The sequence below is a fragment of the Lygodium microphyllum genome, chromosome 14, assembly GCF_053477565.2.
Source record: "Lygodium microphyllum isolate KBCC chromosome 14, Lygodium_microphyllum_v1.1.10, whole genome shotgun sequence".
Classification (NCBI taxonomy): Eukaryota; Viridiplantae; Streptophyta; class Polypodiopsida; order Schizaeales; family Lygodiaceae; genus Lygodium; species Lygodium microphyllum.
Window position 1 is genome coordinate 71,940,250 of NC_141148.1, and position 17,028 is coordinate 71,957,277.

At 42.4% G+C, this 17,028-nt stretch overlaps 1 protein-coding gene across 1 annotated transcript; it reads left to right on the forward strand.

Annotated features, from left to right (window-relative positions):
- Positions 1-5,047: 5,047 nt before the first annotated feature.
- LOC148025722 (uncharacterized) lies at positions 5,048-5,509 on the forward strand. The gene has a single exon (XM_087692009.1). It carries the CDS (start codon positions 5,048-5,050, stop codon positions 5,507-5,509), a length of 462 nt encoding a protein of 153 aa, XP_087548135.1.
- Positions 5,510-17,028: the final 11,519 nt, after the last annotated feature.

Here is a 17,028-nt window from a genome sequence, read left to right on the forward strand (position 1 = left end):
TTTGATGATCAAAAGAATGAAATGTTGATGTTACAAGATAGATTTTCTTGCAAGAGAATTCCCTTTTCCTTGGTGTTCCTCTTGGGGCTCCATGTTTTTTGTGCATAGCCGGGGAAACTTGCCATCAACAAGTACCAGAAGAGGCTGAAAATGAAGGAAATGGCATTGCCAAGAAGAAAAAAATTCAATGGATGTTTGCAAAGTTCCTTCTTCCACTGAAGAGTTGGAATTTCTCATTATCAAAGCCACTTTCCACAAGAATATCATCCCACAATGGTAGAAACATATCACCATCATGATGCATGCTCTAAGTGGTGGACTATTTCCTCTTCTTGTTAAAGTAGCAGAAACTTACATCTTGGTGGCAAGCTGTTTGGGAACAAACTGAAGAGCAGAAACAGAGAGAATGAAAATTCTGGAAGATTTGGCATTCATTGAGAAGTTTCCAGACATCATCAAGTGGGAGATTGTGAAGAAGCTTCAAGAGTCTTGGTCGGTGGAGGTTCATGAAGATAAGAAGGAAAAGAGTTGGAATTTTTGTGTGGATGCTCAACAGCAAGATACGTGGGATGCTTGGTGCACTGACAATCTTCTGTTTGTCCAATTAGCAACCCATTGGAAGTTGGTAGACAGAGTGTTTTTAACAACATACACTGTTGAAACCCTCAGAAGCTGGCATTATTATAATGACACAACAATGATCTTAAGAAGAATAAGTTTTGTTACTTTCAGAACAGAATATCTTCCCCTCTATAGTGGTTTGAAAGTTGAATTCAGAGATGTTGAAAAGAAGGAAGTAGAAGAGATGTTGGCTAGAGAATCCATCAGAGACTGAAGCCCCCTCTGATACTATCCTATTGAGTCTAGACCAACTGGTTGGAGCCAACCCCGTGATGAATGATGCAATAAAGAGGCAAGTGTTAGAACGATTCCAGAGGTGTGTGAGAAGAGAGAAATAAAAAATCAAAGCTGAGAACGAGCTTGCAGCAGAAGCCTCCTTTGACGCCCTAAAAGCACTCTTTACAGAAGTCCCCATGGCGACTCAAGGTCCCCTTCCTAGTTAGATCCATCCTAGAAATATTGATGACATGCCAAAAAATGTAGTCCCATTGCTATTTTTTAAGGAAGAGTACAATGAAGACCCTGATCTTCAAGTAACAGAGTTCATGGTAGCATGTGTGGCTAACAATGCCAGAACCCTTGAGCATTGGTTAGCAATATTCCCTGCCACTTTCAAGGGCGCGGCGTTTCAGTGGTATGAGAGACAAGCAGCAGGAAATTTTGGCACTTGGGAGGATCTGAAGTTGGCCTTTCTCACTAAATTCAGGCATGAAGGTTTCGAAGAGCGGATGTGAGAGGAGTTCATGAACCTAAGTCAGTCCTCTAGAGAAAGAGTAGAAGCTTATGTCTCGCGAATGGAATCCATCTTGAAGAGATGGACTAACCATCATCTAGACGAAGGCATCTAGAAAGGAGTGTTTCTCAAGGGCCTACAACCAAAATTTTGCAAGTTCGTGGAATTGAGAAGACCAGTCAATCTGCAAGCTGCAGTGGAAGGTGCAAGATTGTATGACAAAGTTGAAGCAAGGCTGTCAATGACTCCAAGAAGAGGAGTCTTACCTCCTCCCATGCCAGGAATGGTATACCCACCAAATGCAATCCCAGGGAAAGTTCCCTACCCCTATCCCCAGATGCAAACAATGCCACAGTATAACGCACCTAACCCACTGTGGTCGCCATAGACGACAGTGCCTCAAATGATGGTTCAACCACAACAATAGTGGACTCAAACAGTTCCTCCAATGGAGACTCAACAATAGTGGAACCCTACCAACTGGAATCAACAACCCCAAGTCTCAGTAGGAGCTCTGAATGAGATCCAGAACAAGGGACCTTCTGGATCAACCCAACCAGTGTATGCAGTAATTAGAGAGGCTTCACAAAATCCCACTACAAGTACTTCAGGAGGTGAAAATATGAAGGACTACTTATCCAATTCAGTTGCAAGTATCAAGAAAGAGCTTATGGATGTGATTACTATAGAGCAGCTACAGATGCTGAAGGTGAATACCGCCAATATATCCACTCCTGTGGGAGCTGGAAGAGATGTGATGCACTCTAATACATGGTGTGGAAAGTTTCATCAAGCGGGAAATTTAGCCACTGAATATACCCAAAAACCAACCATTCCTGGAGCCTTTTGTTCCTACTGTTTGAGGAAGAACCATACAGAGGATATTTGCTCTCTCAAAGAGATGCATGAACAAAGACAGAAGGATGAAAATGCAAGATTCAACTTGCTAGAATCCAAAATGACAACACATGATATTGGACTAAAACCTAGAGAATTTGGTCCTAATTTTGGTCCGAGGAGGTTTCCTTCTCAAAGTTACAGAGGCCGACAGTCTGGCAGTGGTCAGAGATTAGAGGTGGAATGTTACAGGTGTGGAGAAAAGGGACATATCTCCCCGAATTGTCCAAACCCTAGATGATCTGTGGACTACAAGCCCTTATGCAACCGATGCAAATGTGAAGGCCACACTGCAAAGGACTATCCAAGTCCAGCCCCTGTAAAGGCCAATGCCACTGATAGCCAACAGAAGGCACAAGAGCCTGTCTCCTGGCAGTGGTCAGAGATTAGAGGTGGAATGTTACAGGTGTGGAGAAAAGGGACATATCTCCCCGAATTGTCCAAACCCTAGATGATCTGTGGACTACAAGCCCTTATGCAACCGATGCAAATGTGAAGGCCACACTGCAAAGGACTATCCAAGTCCAGCCCCTGTAAAGGCCAATGCCACTGATAGCCAACAGAAGGCACAAGAGCCTGTCTCCAATTTGGTAAAGCTAAAAGTTACTGCTGTTACGTGTACCAAGAAGAAGGAACCAATTTTTTAGAATGAAAATAACTCTTCTGCAAAGACTGTGAAGTTCAACCTATCCACAGAGGGACAGAGCAGTATAGGACAGAGAAGTGCAGTACAGAGCACTATAGTGCCACAGAGAGTTACAGAGACAGTCCTAGAGACAAGACTAGAGGTCTAGGAGATAGATGATACAGAAGCACCTCTAGAAATAGAAGAAGTTCTGATGCTATAATTATTAGAAGAAAAAGGAAATATGAAAATGGGTGTAGCCCCATTCCCTAGCACCCGGCTGGAGAAGCTTGTGGATCCTATCAAAGATTATGACTTGGTCAAAGACCTAGATACTTTTAAACCTAACCTAACATTCCAACAGTTTGTTGATGCTGTCTCCCAGCTGCCGAAAGAAATTCAAAAGCATCTTGACAAGAAGACGTGGACTAAGGATCGCTCCTTCAATAGCAACTAAGACTAATAAGGCCCCAGAGCTTGTAAAGGAAGTAGATGTGGCTAATGCCTTCCTAGATCTTGGAACCCTAGAGATTAGTGTATGGATAGAAGGATGCTTCATTTTATATGCATTGATTGATGGATGCTCATCAGTAAACATAATGATGGATGTCACAATGAAGGACTTAGGGTTGCAAGGAATTCAACCTACACAGTGGCTTATCAGATTGGCAGACCAAAGCAGAGTCAACTGTTGGGCATCCTCCCATACGTAAAAACAACCCTTGCAGGAAGAGACTACTGGTTGACATATCTGGTGGTCAAACCAAATTCTTATGGGACCTCATACCCTGTGTTGTTGGGAAGACCTTGGCTTTTTGAAGCAAGAGCCAGGACGGAATGGTTCAAAGAAACCTTGACCCTAGGAAGAGGACCCAACAAAGTGGTGTTAAAGTTGTATGGATCGCAAAAAGGCAATGGATCCACATCCATCAAAGTCATAACTGACTCCTCTAACGAGGTAACAGATGGTACATCAAGAGATGAAGAGGCTGTTAAGTAGATCTTTCCTAAGAAAACAGAGGCATAGTCCCTAAGAGTGGGCACTGTAAGCCAACTGCCAAGGGAAGTAAAATCCTTGTCCATATGTGAATACCTCCTGCCTCAAGTAGAACTAACTTCTGAAATCACCTCTGACAGTGAAATAGAAGCATGGATGTACTATTCTCCCTGTTACATGACATCGCAAAGATAGAGCTGAGACAGTACTACAGAGAGAGTACAATTACAGAGTAGAGATAGTACAGAGATAGAGTAGATACAAAGTGGATATAGAACAGAGACAGAATGGATACAGAGACAATCACAGAGATAGTAACAGACACAGAGCCAGAGCCTGAAGTCGAGTTAGAAGCTGTGACAGAAGTAGAAGCAGATGCAGAGGCAAAAGATTTGTTATTCTCTTATAGAGCCTCTACAGAAGTAGAGACAGAGCCTCCAAAGGAAGAGGATGAAAATGATGAGGAAGAAAATGAAGCAGGTTATGAAAGTGCATATGAAGAATTCCCTTTGATAGAGGATGATCTTGTTGATGTCCCTACAGAGACCTTAGAGACCAAAGATCTCAGTGTTGAGAATAGCAAATGATGTATGCCCATAGAGGCTGAATGTGTGCCCAAAAGAGGCTTTCCCATAAGTGGCTTTGTATGAGAGATATGACAAAGATGTATGCTCTAGAAGCTCTAAGAAGAGATGTCCAAAATCCCATATGCACAGTGAGGTACAGTGGTACTATCCAAAAAGCTATAAAGGCATGTACTTGACACTCATTTCAATGTAATGGTACTTTCACTTTGAGTCACTCAAGATTGTGTTTATGAGTCCAAGTTAATCTATCTTGGAACCTAATTCACTTGAGTTACAATCTCTTCTATCTATCATGTATTGTGTGTTTGATTTGCGTCCACCATAGCTAATTAGCTCTAGATCCGTATTTCTCAACATGGTATCAGAGCCATGGGTGGCTGAGCTAGGTAGCTACTGGTGTGTTTTCTTCTTCCTTGTAAGCTCTGAGCCGCATGATAGAGGCTGTGACTAATTCTTTCTCTGATTCCAATGTGCTTGGTGAGGGTGGATACAAGACTATGTACTATGGTCAGCTACCTTAAGGTACACGGATAGCTGTGAAAAATCTTCTAAACAGTAGAGGTGGAAGGTGTAGAAGAAGGGTCGCCATGGATCCATACACCTTCTTGAAAAACATAGACTTGCGCAATGCCTTTATCGATGGCATGAACTCCCTCAGTAGCCTTAGTGGCCTCAACCTTACCCTTCCCCCTGGTGCCGACATCTGCGGCAAGACCAGGATTGCCCACGAGGAGGCTGCCCTCAAGGCCAAGGTCGTGCAAACCATCACCTCTAGTGATTGGGCCTCTCTCAAGCCCAACTTTGGCAAGGCCATCTCCATCGGCGACCACAACATTTGTGTTTCCAGTCGTGAGGACACCAACACTGGCTTCCGCATCTGGGAGTGGCACGGCCACCTGCTCCTCTTTGACAATGAGGAAGGTTTCACATTGGAGTATGTGTATGGCAACCATTTCCAGCCGCTCAAGAAGAAGGCCAAGGACAGTAATGAGGGCAACAGTGCAGCTGTGGGGCTTAGCGGTCTTATTTATGGTAAAGACAAGAAGTAAGCAGGGGGCGAGCGTATAGTTCAAGAAGTCTTGAACATGGAAACACTCTTCTTGCCAGGAAGAACAGAGGCCCGGCGAAAAACATACGCCACGGACCTGCTCAGAAATGACGCGGAGGCCCTGGCCATCGCCATGTTTCATTTTTTTTTAATTTTCCCTGAACTCTAAGGCTTTAGGTTGGAAAAAAGACCTAGCTCAATCTCACCTTTACACTCAAACTTTTTTAATGTGTGTTCACACTATTGCTCTCAAAAGTGGTCCAAGCAGCCTTATTCACACTGTCCTTTGCCTCAAACTGATTTATGTAATCACCTTAAGAAGATGTGTGATTTTGAAAGAAGATCCAACGTCAATGTAATGTCAAGCCATATAGCCATTAAGCCAAATGTCAAAACTCCATGTATCCAAGGCCATGATGTGCTATCAAGCCATGTATCCCAACAAGCCCAAGAGATATTCAAAGAGATATGTATCCATCTTAAATGCCTAAAACACTACAATGCACATGATAAGCCAAAAACCTGTCTTATGTATTTCAAAACCTATGTAATGGATCACCAAGTCATGTATGTCAAAAAGAATCTACCATGTCAAAGCAATGTACCAGATTATATCTATTGGATTGAGCAGAAAGATTGTGTCAAGAAAAATGGAGAAAACACACATACCATGCATCAACAAAAGGGATAAAGAGCACAACAAAGGAAAAGAGCCTGAAGTCAAAGATCAAAGGTTGCCAATGAAGCAACAAAACAAAAAAAGGATGAAGAAAATATTTTCCGTTGTTGCAAGCCAACAAAATGTTTTTGCAAAAAATTCCCATAGAGGATCTTGAATTCCCTGAGTGGATCTGTTTCCCAGAGTGGATTTAAAACCCTTACCAAGAATGTAAAGTTTCAAGCCTTAACTTGACTAGGCTGCCAAAGAGCTAGTCTCCTGGTCCATGTTTACATGTAGGGGGGGCAAAAGCGAGCCAGGGGTAGAGACTCATCATTTGAGGGGGGGTGTTGAGAATAGCAAATGATGTATGCCTATAGAGGCTGAATGTGTGCCCAAAAGAGGCTTGCCCATAAGTGGCTTTGTATGAGAGATATGACAAAGATGTATGCTCTAGAAGCTCTAAGAAGAGATGTCCAAAATCCCATATGCATAGTGAGATACTGTGGTACTATCCAAAAAGCTATAAAGGCATGTACTTGACACTCATTTGAATGTAATGGTACTTTCACTTTGAGTCACTCAAGATTGTGTTTATGAGTCCAAGTTAATCTATCATGGAACCTAATTCACTTGAGTTACAATCTCTTCTATCTATCATGTATCGTGTGTTTGATTTGCATCCACCATAGCTACTTAGCTCTAGATCTGTATTTCTCAACAGAGTGTTGGATGGAATGGCCATGCTTCCATTTGGGTTGGTCAATGGACCACAAACTATGCAGAATCTATATAAGCAATGAATTAGAAGCATAAAAATTAAGTTCACCAGTGGCTCCTATTGCCCTAACTGTTCAATCCAGAGAAAAGATGATGATGATGGCCCCTGCCAATAGAAGCCCAAGCCCTCAAAGCCACGGCCTCTAGCAGGTCCGTGCTACGTGACATTTCTGGACGCATCCTCTGAAGATGAAGCCTTGAGTCCTGAAGAGATCACAACTCACATAGAAGCAAACAAAGCTTTGATACCCTTCCAGCAACCTAAATAGATGAATAAGTCATCTATTCAGAGGGAGGACACTGGTTCTAGTGGGACATCAGATGAGGATACTACTCTTTTGAAAGAGTCAGACCTCTACCCAGAAGCAATCCGTGGGACATTTATCTGTGAAGTGGAAGGTGAAAGGCAAGTAACATTCTTGGATACTGAAGGTACTGAACGTCACCTGAAAGTGGGTCTCAATCTTCTAGAAGAAGAATTAGTGGTTCTGTGAGACCTACTCAATGAGAACTTAGATGTGTTTGCTTGGTCGTACAAAGACCTAAAGGGGATTGATCCCACAATATGCTAACATCACATTGACCTAGAGCCTGATGCCAAAACTGTAAGGCAAAGACAAAGGCGTATGAATCCTAATTAATCTACTTTGGTGAATGCTGAATTATTGAAACTTCTTGAAGCAGAGTTCATTTATCCCGTGGTTAATAGTGAATGGGTTTCGCCCATTGTGGTAGTACCCAAGAAGAACGGGAAACTTCAAATATGTGTCGGCATTCAAAAGCTGAATTCAAAGACAAAGAAGGATCATTTTCCTATCCCTTTTATAGACCAACTATTGGACATAGTGGTAGGCCATGAGCTGCATTCCCTCTTGGATGGATTCAATGGATATAACCAAGTCCAAATCACAGAAGAGGACCAATCCAAAACAGCCTTCACCATAGAATGGGGCACCTATGCCTATAGAGTGATGCCATTTGGGCTCTGTAATGCTTCTACCACCTTCCAACGAGTAATGATGGCTGCCTTCCAGAATCATTTGCATGATTTCATTGAGGTGTATCTTGATGACTTCTGTGTTTATAGTTTGATCCGAGAGCATTGGTGACACTTAGAGCAATGTTTTGATAGATGCCGAGAGTATGGGATTTCTCTCAACCCTGACAAATGTGTCTTTGGCATCTCCTCAGGAGTTCTTTTGGGCCATATTGTCTCAGCATAAGGGATTGCAACAAACCCTACAAAGATTGAAAAGATTGCCGCTTTAACACCACCAACAAACCTCAAGCAATTAAGAGGATTTCTGGGCCATGTGGGCTACTACAGAAGATTTATTGCACATTTTGCAACCAAGGCAGCCCCTCAGCACAAGCTCCTAAGGAAAGAAGCTAACTTCCTTTGAACCGATGACTGTGAAGAGACCTTTAATACCCTAAAACAATGCCTTATCCAAGCACCTATCTTACAACCTCCTAATTGGACGAAGGAATTCCATGTGCACACAGATGCATCAGTTGAAGGGCTAGGTGCTGTCCTATGTCAAAAGGGTCCCTCTAAATTAGATCAACCCATTTATTATGCAAGCCGAAAGGTCACTGATAGGAAATGGAACTATACATTGACAGAGCTTGAGTGCTTGACAATGATGTTTGCATTGGAGAAGTTTCGACACTATTTATTGTCAACACATTTCAAGTTCTATGTGGATCATGAAGCCTTGTCCTTCCTGATGAACAAAGCCGATGATAAAGGAAGACTGATGAGATGGTTACTCCTATTCCAAGAGTTTGATTTTGAAGTGGTCACTAAGCCTGGCCGTTCCCATGTCCTAGCCGATCATCTATCAAGGATCCCTCAAACAAAAGAAGAGGAACATGATGATCCTGACCTTCCTAATGCTTCCTTGTTTCTAGTTGAAACAATTACTCCCTGGTATGCAGACATAGCCAACCTCCTAGAAACTCAACAATATCCTCCTGGCATCTTATGCCGTAAGAAGAAGAAGCTTCTGTTAGAATCATCCCCCTACACCTTACTAGGCGGTGCACTGTACAAGATAGGCAAAGATGAAGTATTGCGAAGATGTGTTGCAGGGGATGAAATCCGCATAGTATTGAAAGCATGCCATGATGAATGTGGTGGACACTTCGCAGGAGAAGCGACAACCAGGAAGGCTCTGCTAGCAGGATACTGGCGGCCGACCCTCCATAAGGATGCATATGATTACTACAAGAGATGTGATGCTTGTCAGTGAATGGGTAAACCCACAAAAAAAAGTGCCATGCCACTACAACCCATTCTTCCCCTAAAGCTGTTCAAGAAGTGGGGATTGATTTTGTGGGTCCCATTGATCCACCCACCAGGCGGAAGCAGAATAGATACATCCTAGTATGTACGGATTATGTCACAAAGTGGTGTGAAGCTAAAGCCCTGAAGCGGGACGATGGTAACAACGTAGCCCTGTTCATGTACGAGAATATTATCACCCGTTTTGGCAGTCCCCTTGAGCTGGTAAGTGACAAAGGTACTTATTTCCTTAACAAAATTATGAAGGAGCTAATAGAACTGTATAAGATCTGCCACATCATAAGTCCACTCCTTATTACCCTAGAGCCAATGGCCAAGTTGAAGTTACCAATCACATCCTCTGCTCGATTCTGACAAGAATGATTACCGCACATTGTCGCAACTGGGACGATCGACTTATAGAGGCCCTCTGGGCATACAAAACCTCTCATAAGGCAGCTATAGGACAGACCCCTTTCCAGTTAGTGTATGGTATAGAAGTCGTCTTCCTTGTTGAGCTGGAATTGCCCTCTTTGCAAGTGGCAGTTAAAGAACGCTTGGGAGATAATGAGTCACTGCAATGCCGTCTCCTGTACTTGGAATGTTTGGATGAGATACGGCGAATGGCCCTACAGTGCATGGAAACCACTCAAGTACGACGCAAGGGCTATCATGATAGTTTCATCAAGCACAAGGAGTTCAAAGAAGGTGATCTTGTCCTAGCCTATGATTCGAGATTTGGCAAGTTTCCTGGAAAGCTTCAACAACAGTGGATGGGCCCATCCAAGGTACTTGCTGTCAATCCTAATGGCTCTGTTCAGGTACAGACCGTTGATGCCTCTGATGATCCTTTCCTCATCAATGGCTATCGCCTCAAGATGTACTTCCCTCCTTGGGGATCTTGACAATCACAGTCGACCTACCCTTTTCCTTTTGGGTGTCGCACTATCCTTCTTGTTGTGCTTCTCATAGCCCTTATGATTCTCCTCATGAGGCAGTTTCATTGTACTAACCCCTCGCAGAAACATTTCAACTCGACCTAGTTCTCTTCTCGTCTGATCCAACAACGGTGGCAAGGTTGGTCCTGATATATGGTATTTCTACCATTCTCTTTCTTAAGAAAAAAACAAAAGAAAAAAAAAAGAAGAAAAGAAAAAAAAGGAAAAAGAAAAAAAACAAAAACAAAAACGAAAACAAAAAATAAACAAACTGTTATGGGAGAAAATGAAGAAATTCCCTGTCATAACAGGCCTTGTTTCAAGAAAATGTGGAAACATCCTTGGGCAGAAAGCTGACCGTAGAAAAGGTGGCAACACCCCGTAGTTTAGGATAGCTGACTCACCAACAAAACCTCTTCAGCAAGTAATTTGAAGCCACCTCCCTTGGTGCGTTGTCTCTGCAATATCAGTCCGTCTGCCCTTCTTAACAAACGACTCTTCTTACAAATCATTGAAGTATAAGAATTGTTGGCTGCCTCCCTGGGTACGCCTCGTCTTCAAGATCCTGATAACAACAACAATCGACATGATCTTCATCATCAACCCCTTGAGTGATGCGAGCTTTCATCCTAACAGGATGGGGACGTGTGTATGGGTTGCCCTCTGTATCTATCAGAGTGTGAGATAGAGGGTGGGGGGAGTGACCAGTCTTTCCCTTTAAATCAAATGAGAGGTGAGATGTATGAGCGGAGCGTTGCACGCAAGGGATGGTTGGGCCTCTCAATGCATAAAGCACGATTTGTTCATGTGCATTGCACCATAAGGCTCCCTGGCCTTTCTTCTTGCACTATATGCCGACACAGGGCGGGATGCACAATTGCACCATCAAATGCGCACAAGGCATACAACCTCTGCACAAGTGACAGTGAGGATTACATCAATGGATTTTAGGAATGGGTTGCCCTCTGTATCTATCAATAGAATGTGAGACCGAGGGTGGGCTGAGTGTAATTGGTGTTTCTTCAATCAATTATTGAGAGGTGAGGATTGAGGGACGTTGCGACCATTGGAGTCAGGTACGTTCTCGTTTCCCTATGCATCCACGGGATGGGTCTCTGCCATTAGCACAGGACATGTCATTCTGTTCTGTACACTGCACTACAAGGCTCCCTGGCCTTCCTACTTGCACCTATGCCTGATAGGTTGGACGCACTATTATGCCATCGATTGTGCACCCTGGCATACTCCCTCTGCACCATCCCCTTGTCGATTCCTAAACAGGGTGTGAGCTCTAGGTTTTCATCATTATTTCCTGGAGTGATGTTAGTCATGGGGCGAGTGACTGCTCTTTCAATCCATTTGAGTGATCGTGAGTTGAGTACAATATCCCTCGCCATTGAAGAATTTTCTCGTGATTCTTTCAACCAGCTACCTCCCTGGGTGTTATCGCATGGTCCCTGCCACAAAGGACGTTGGATGAGTGCTGTGAAGATACCTTGTTACCTCCTGGAGCCGACGACGATACCAGACGCACCCTCGATAGTTGGCATTCCTCCTCGGCAATATGGGCCAAGTTTTTCTAACCCTACACCAAACAACAGAAAGAAAACAAAGCAAGAAAAAAAAAAAGAAAGCAAAAAGAGAAAGAAAAAAAGAAGAAGAAAGAAACAAAGAATAAGAATAAGAGAGAAAAAAAAACTACATGTTTTCTCGTTGTGCCCGTGTCCCTCCCTTCCTCCCTCCTTCTTCCTCCTCCCTTTCTTCTTCTTCTTCCTCCTCCCCTTCTCCTTGCTACCTCTTCTTCTCCTTCCTCTTCTTTTCTCCTCCCCCTCCTCTTCTTCCTTCTCCTCCTTCTTCTCTTCTCTCCCTCGGCCACCTGCTCGCCGTTGAGCTGCCGCCACCATTGTCGGCTGCCGCCTCCCTCGAAGGCCCTGCTGCTCTTCGACTGTCGCTTAGACGCCCTCCAGCCACTGCCTAGCATGCCACCCTCAGCCATTGTTCGACACCACCCCTCGGTCCGGTGCTTTCACGCCCTCCCATAGCCTCGGGCGCCCTCTTGACGCCTTGGTCACCGTCTTCTCTTCCTCGGCCACCTTGCTGCTCGACGTCACCACCGAGCGCCTTCACAGCTTCCCCCTCCTCCTCCTCCTCCTCCCCCTCTTTTCCCTCCACCTCCACCTCCACCTCCACCTCCTTCCTCCCCCTCCTCCACCTCCTCCATCTCCCTCTTCCCCCGCCACCTCCACCTCCTTCCTCCTCCTCCTCCTCCTCCTCCTCCTCCTCCTCCTCCTCCTCCTCCTCCTCCTCCTCCTCCTCCTCCTCCTCCTTGCAGCAAGGTTAGCCCTTAATCTCACATTAACCTAACATTAATCTAACCTTAGTTACTAACCCTAACCTAACTACTATTAGTTAACCCATTAACCTAACCAGATTAGTTGACCCCCCCACTAACCTAACAAGAGTTAGTTGATCCCCCCCCATTAACCTAACATGAGTTAGTTGATCCCCCCCATTAACCTAACTAGAGTTAGTTGACCCCCCCACTAACCTAACGAGAGTTAGTTGATCCCCCCCACTAACCTAACCAGAGTTAGTTGACCCACCCACAAACTAACCCTGATTAGTTAACCCCCCACCCATTGACCTTAGTTAGTTTAACCCCCTAACCTAGTTAACCTAGTTAGAATTGACCTAACTAACCAGCATTAACTAACCAAACCTAACCAGACCCTGACTACTATGACTTACCTAACTTAACCAGACCTAACTAACCAGACCTGCCCTAACTAACTAGACCTGACTCAACTAACCTACCTAGACTAACCAAACTTAATTGACCTGCCTTGACCTCACTTAACCAACTAACTTAATTTAACTCACTTAATTTATTTATTCAACTAAATTAAATCAACTTTATCAGACTAAGCTAACCTAATTCACCTAATCTACTCAGTTAGCCCCCGTTCTTGCCCTTTTTCTTCTGTTCTTTTTCCTGCTGAGTCCGGGTGTGCTAGCGGGTGTTCACGCGCGAGGACGCGCTTCCGACTTGTCCGTGCGGTGGAGATTGCAGTCACCCATTCACACGTAGTCATCCTTCACTGTTCACACACAGCTTGGATACCGCCTTGTATTTTTCAACCCGCAAATATATAAAAATACACCAAAATAAATAGAAAAAACATTAAAAATTTCCAAAAATTCATTAAGAATAAGAAAAAATTACAAAAACTTTTCTAAAAATTTACCAATATTGCTGAAATTATTTGTAATATTTTTAAAAGTGAAAATTTAAAAAAAAATGCAAAAAATTTGCGATATGGAAATTACTTCAAAATTATATGAAAAATGAGTAAAATTCATTAAAAATTAGTAAAATTATAGAAATAAATTCAAAAAAATTCCAAAAATTTCCACGAATCTCCCTTTATCCCTTTTTCCACTAATTTTTCAATTCAAAAATATTTCTATAAAATGAAAAAATATTATTTGAAGCCAAAAAACCCTAAATTTAATACCACACTTCATAAAAAATCATTTTAAATCCTACAAATTATTTTTAAATCATGGCTGAATTAACATACATTGTGGACACTTTCTAGATAGCTGAAAATCCATTCTTACACTTCTTAACATATCCATGTGTTATATATCGTGATTTAATTATTTTAAAAAAACACACAAAATAGAAAAAAGAAAGAAATAACAAAATAAATTAACCAAACCAAACAATATACAAAATACAAACACACATAAAATACAAAACAAACAAAATACAAAATAAAAATTTAAAAAATAAAAATAAAACAAAAACACTAAGGTACTTTATTTTTTTCAGTCACGTGGTCTTTGTTTTTGTTTGACTGGATTCATTGCTTTTGGGGGATTACTCCGTGCACCTTCAGACCATTGTATACACACCCCTACCAGGTATTTATTTTGTAAGCTTTATTTATTTTCATTACCCCTTTAACCATAATTAATTGCTAAAATGAACTATATTCACCTACATTTTCCACATGCATTCACGCTAAACACACAATTTAATAATTTAAAAAACAATCAACCATTCACTTTACACGTGCTACATGTGTTTAAGAGGTAGCTTAATTTGTAATAAAAATGAACCAGCCGTGGCAAAAAAAGCACGCACTGGCAAAAAAGCGCTCCACATCACCATTAATTTTTAATTAAGGAATTTGCATTTAGAGACCCAGTCTGGGAATCGTAGTCTGGGTTTCGATAAAGCACCGCTTTACCCTAATAAATTGTAATTAAACTTTTAAGAAGGAACCGCCGTTTTCTTATTAGGTTTATAACCTAATAAAATGTCACCCATTATTAATAATATCTTAAAATGAACCCTTCATTAAAACAATTTTCCCTTACTGTACTTTTTTTCCCCTTTTAATAAACACGCTTCGTGGGATGGGTGCGTAAAGTCTTCTTAGTTGAAACTGATGGTCAAGGTTATGGTCTGGTCCTGATTTAGATTTCTATGGTTTGTCTATGTGTTACGATTACGGATACAGTTTGTAGTTTTCTTTCTTTCTTGCCTGATACGGGGATTTGGGTGCCATGTCGATTTTTTTCTAGGATGTGGATTGTTTGGGGTGGTAAATGGGTTAGTTACGTCTATGTATGTGTGTCCTTCTTTTTGATTGATTTCTTTTTGATAGCCCTTTGGTTGTTTTGCAGGCATTCTTTATGATTGTCTGTGTTGTGGTGTGTGTGTTTTCCATCTGAATGGCGCCTCACACTCCTCCTATCCAGTATGTCCCACTGGTTAGTCGGGATTATTCTTCCCTACTAGCTTTTGAGCCTATAGCGAAAGCAAGAGTTGCAACTTTCGTGGCTGCTTCATTCCCACTGATTCCAGATGATCCATCCTTGTGTGATGAGTTCCTTGCCTCATACAGCAAGAAGTTGGGACTGGTTCATGGTGCTTCCATGACATTGACACCCCGAGGGTTAGGGAAGGCTCTGTCTCTTCCCTATAAAGGAGAGCCCTTTGTTACAGCTAGACAATTATTCTCCGACGATGAGATTCTCAAGATGTTACAGAAGCAGACCAAGGAAATTCTGGATGTCAAGAAAGTGATCAGTACTTTAGGAGTCTCTTTTTCCATGATCTCACTGATCCTCTGTGGAAGTTGGTCTGCCAGTTCCTCCAAGACATGTTTATGCCTGCTAAAACACCATCCCATTACTTGTCCAAAGAGCTCTTTACAGCTTCCCGGATGGTATTAAAAGGAGTGGCTCTTGATTGGAGTACTTACCTGCTTACAAAGATGGATCAACATTTCGTCAAAGTAACCAGGGGAAATGTCACAAATGTTACATATGGATCCTACCTGTATGCTTTCTTGACATACTCAAGCCTAAAGAAGGGTGTGCTACCACCTCCTCCATCTGATCCAATACCTCCCCCTCCACCTTCAAAAGAGTCAGAACCTATTGATATAGAGGATCTTGATTCTTCTCCTCCACTGGTCATTCAGCGAAAACGCTTGAAGCATGTGGCAGATAAAACTCCTTTAGTTCTTCCTTTAGTTACAATTCCTGCTACTTCTGGCAGTGACCTCCCTGCTTACCTCACATGTAACAATTTGTTCAGAGCACAAAGAGAGGGTTTCTTGGACATATCACTCCCTTCACTGAAAAGTCTAGTGTCAGGAGATGCCATTCCATTCCTCTGTAAAGACATCTAGAGTTCGATTGAACTTTCAGTAAACAGCTTGTGTTCAACAGCTGTATGCTTCTTTTTATGAAGAATTGATGTAGTCCAAAGACCAATTGCATAAGGCAACATCAAAGTTAGCCTTTGCTAAAGACACTTGCAGATCTGTTTAAGCATATGGAGCAACAAACCCAAATGATTGAGTCTCAAAGAGAAGAGATATCCTCTTTGAAGATTCAATTAACAGAGGCTCAGTCAGAAGTCACTAAAATCTTAGAGGAGAAGGAGAGGATGTCCAAAGAAGCGCAAGAGTTTCAGACTCTTTTAGATGCAAATCTCTTAGCCTTACAGACTGCTCATGACATAGTGGAATCACAAGCTTCCCAAATAAAGCGGTTGCAAGACCAATTGATGGAGTCACGGTCTATTCCTCCAAGCCCCAATGTTCCTCTGATTCCATCTCTCTCAAAGCAGGACTTGGCAGTTCTCTTGAGACAGGCTACCTTGTGTCCTTTATTCCAAGATAAAGTGGAAAGATTGTAGTCCAAGATGGATTTGTTATGGTCAACATTTGAGCATTTCCAGGAGTATGTTCCTCCGGACCATTCTTTCTTTGTCCACTATCAGTTGCAAAAGTTGGTATTTTATATGAAGCTTTCAATGATGGATCTTTCTCTTCTAGAGGATGGTTGGAGTGGGGCTTGGTCTCCTAAGTTACTGAGAGAAGTGGTCCGCATGGTGTTTGAAGATTCTATGACAATGGATAGCATGTTGCTGTCATATATGTATCTACGGGGAGTTGTTGATTCCACATGAAGTAGATATGGCCTGGTATGTGGGGGACATGGTTTTGCAAGCTATTTTATATGTCAACTATTTGGAGTTGTGGATAGATGACATATTTCAAAGTCACTCTTCAAAAGTGGCTACTTGCCCTAATAATTCATGGCACTCAATGATTGATTCTGTGGTCCTGGATCAACGTCAGAACAGAGCTTCTACCTATGTACAGAGCACTAACCAATTAAGGGTGGATCTCTTAGCTCACCTTTCAAAAAACTATCCATTTGATTCAACCTTTTTTTATGCCTATCAGAGAAGATCTATCTTAGGTCCCTCTGTTCCTATCCTATTGTATTACCAACAAATGGCTCATCGTTATGATACCTATCTTTCCCTT

Bases quoted from the DNA above. Each gene is read 5' to 3' on its own strand.
- LOC148025722 (XM_087692009.1), top strand. From the start codon at position 5,048: ATGGATCCATACACCTTCTTGAAAAACATAGACTTGCGCAATGCCTTT.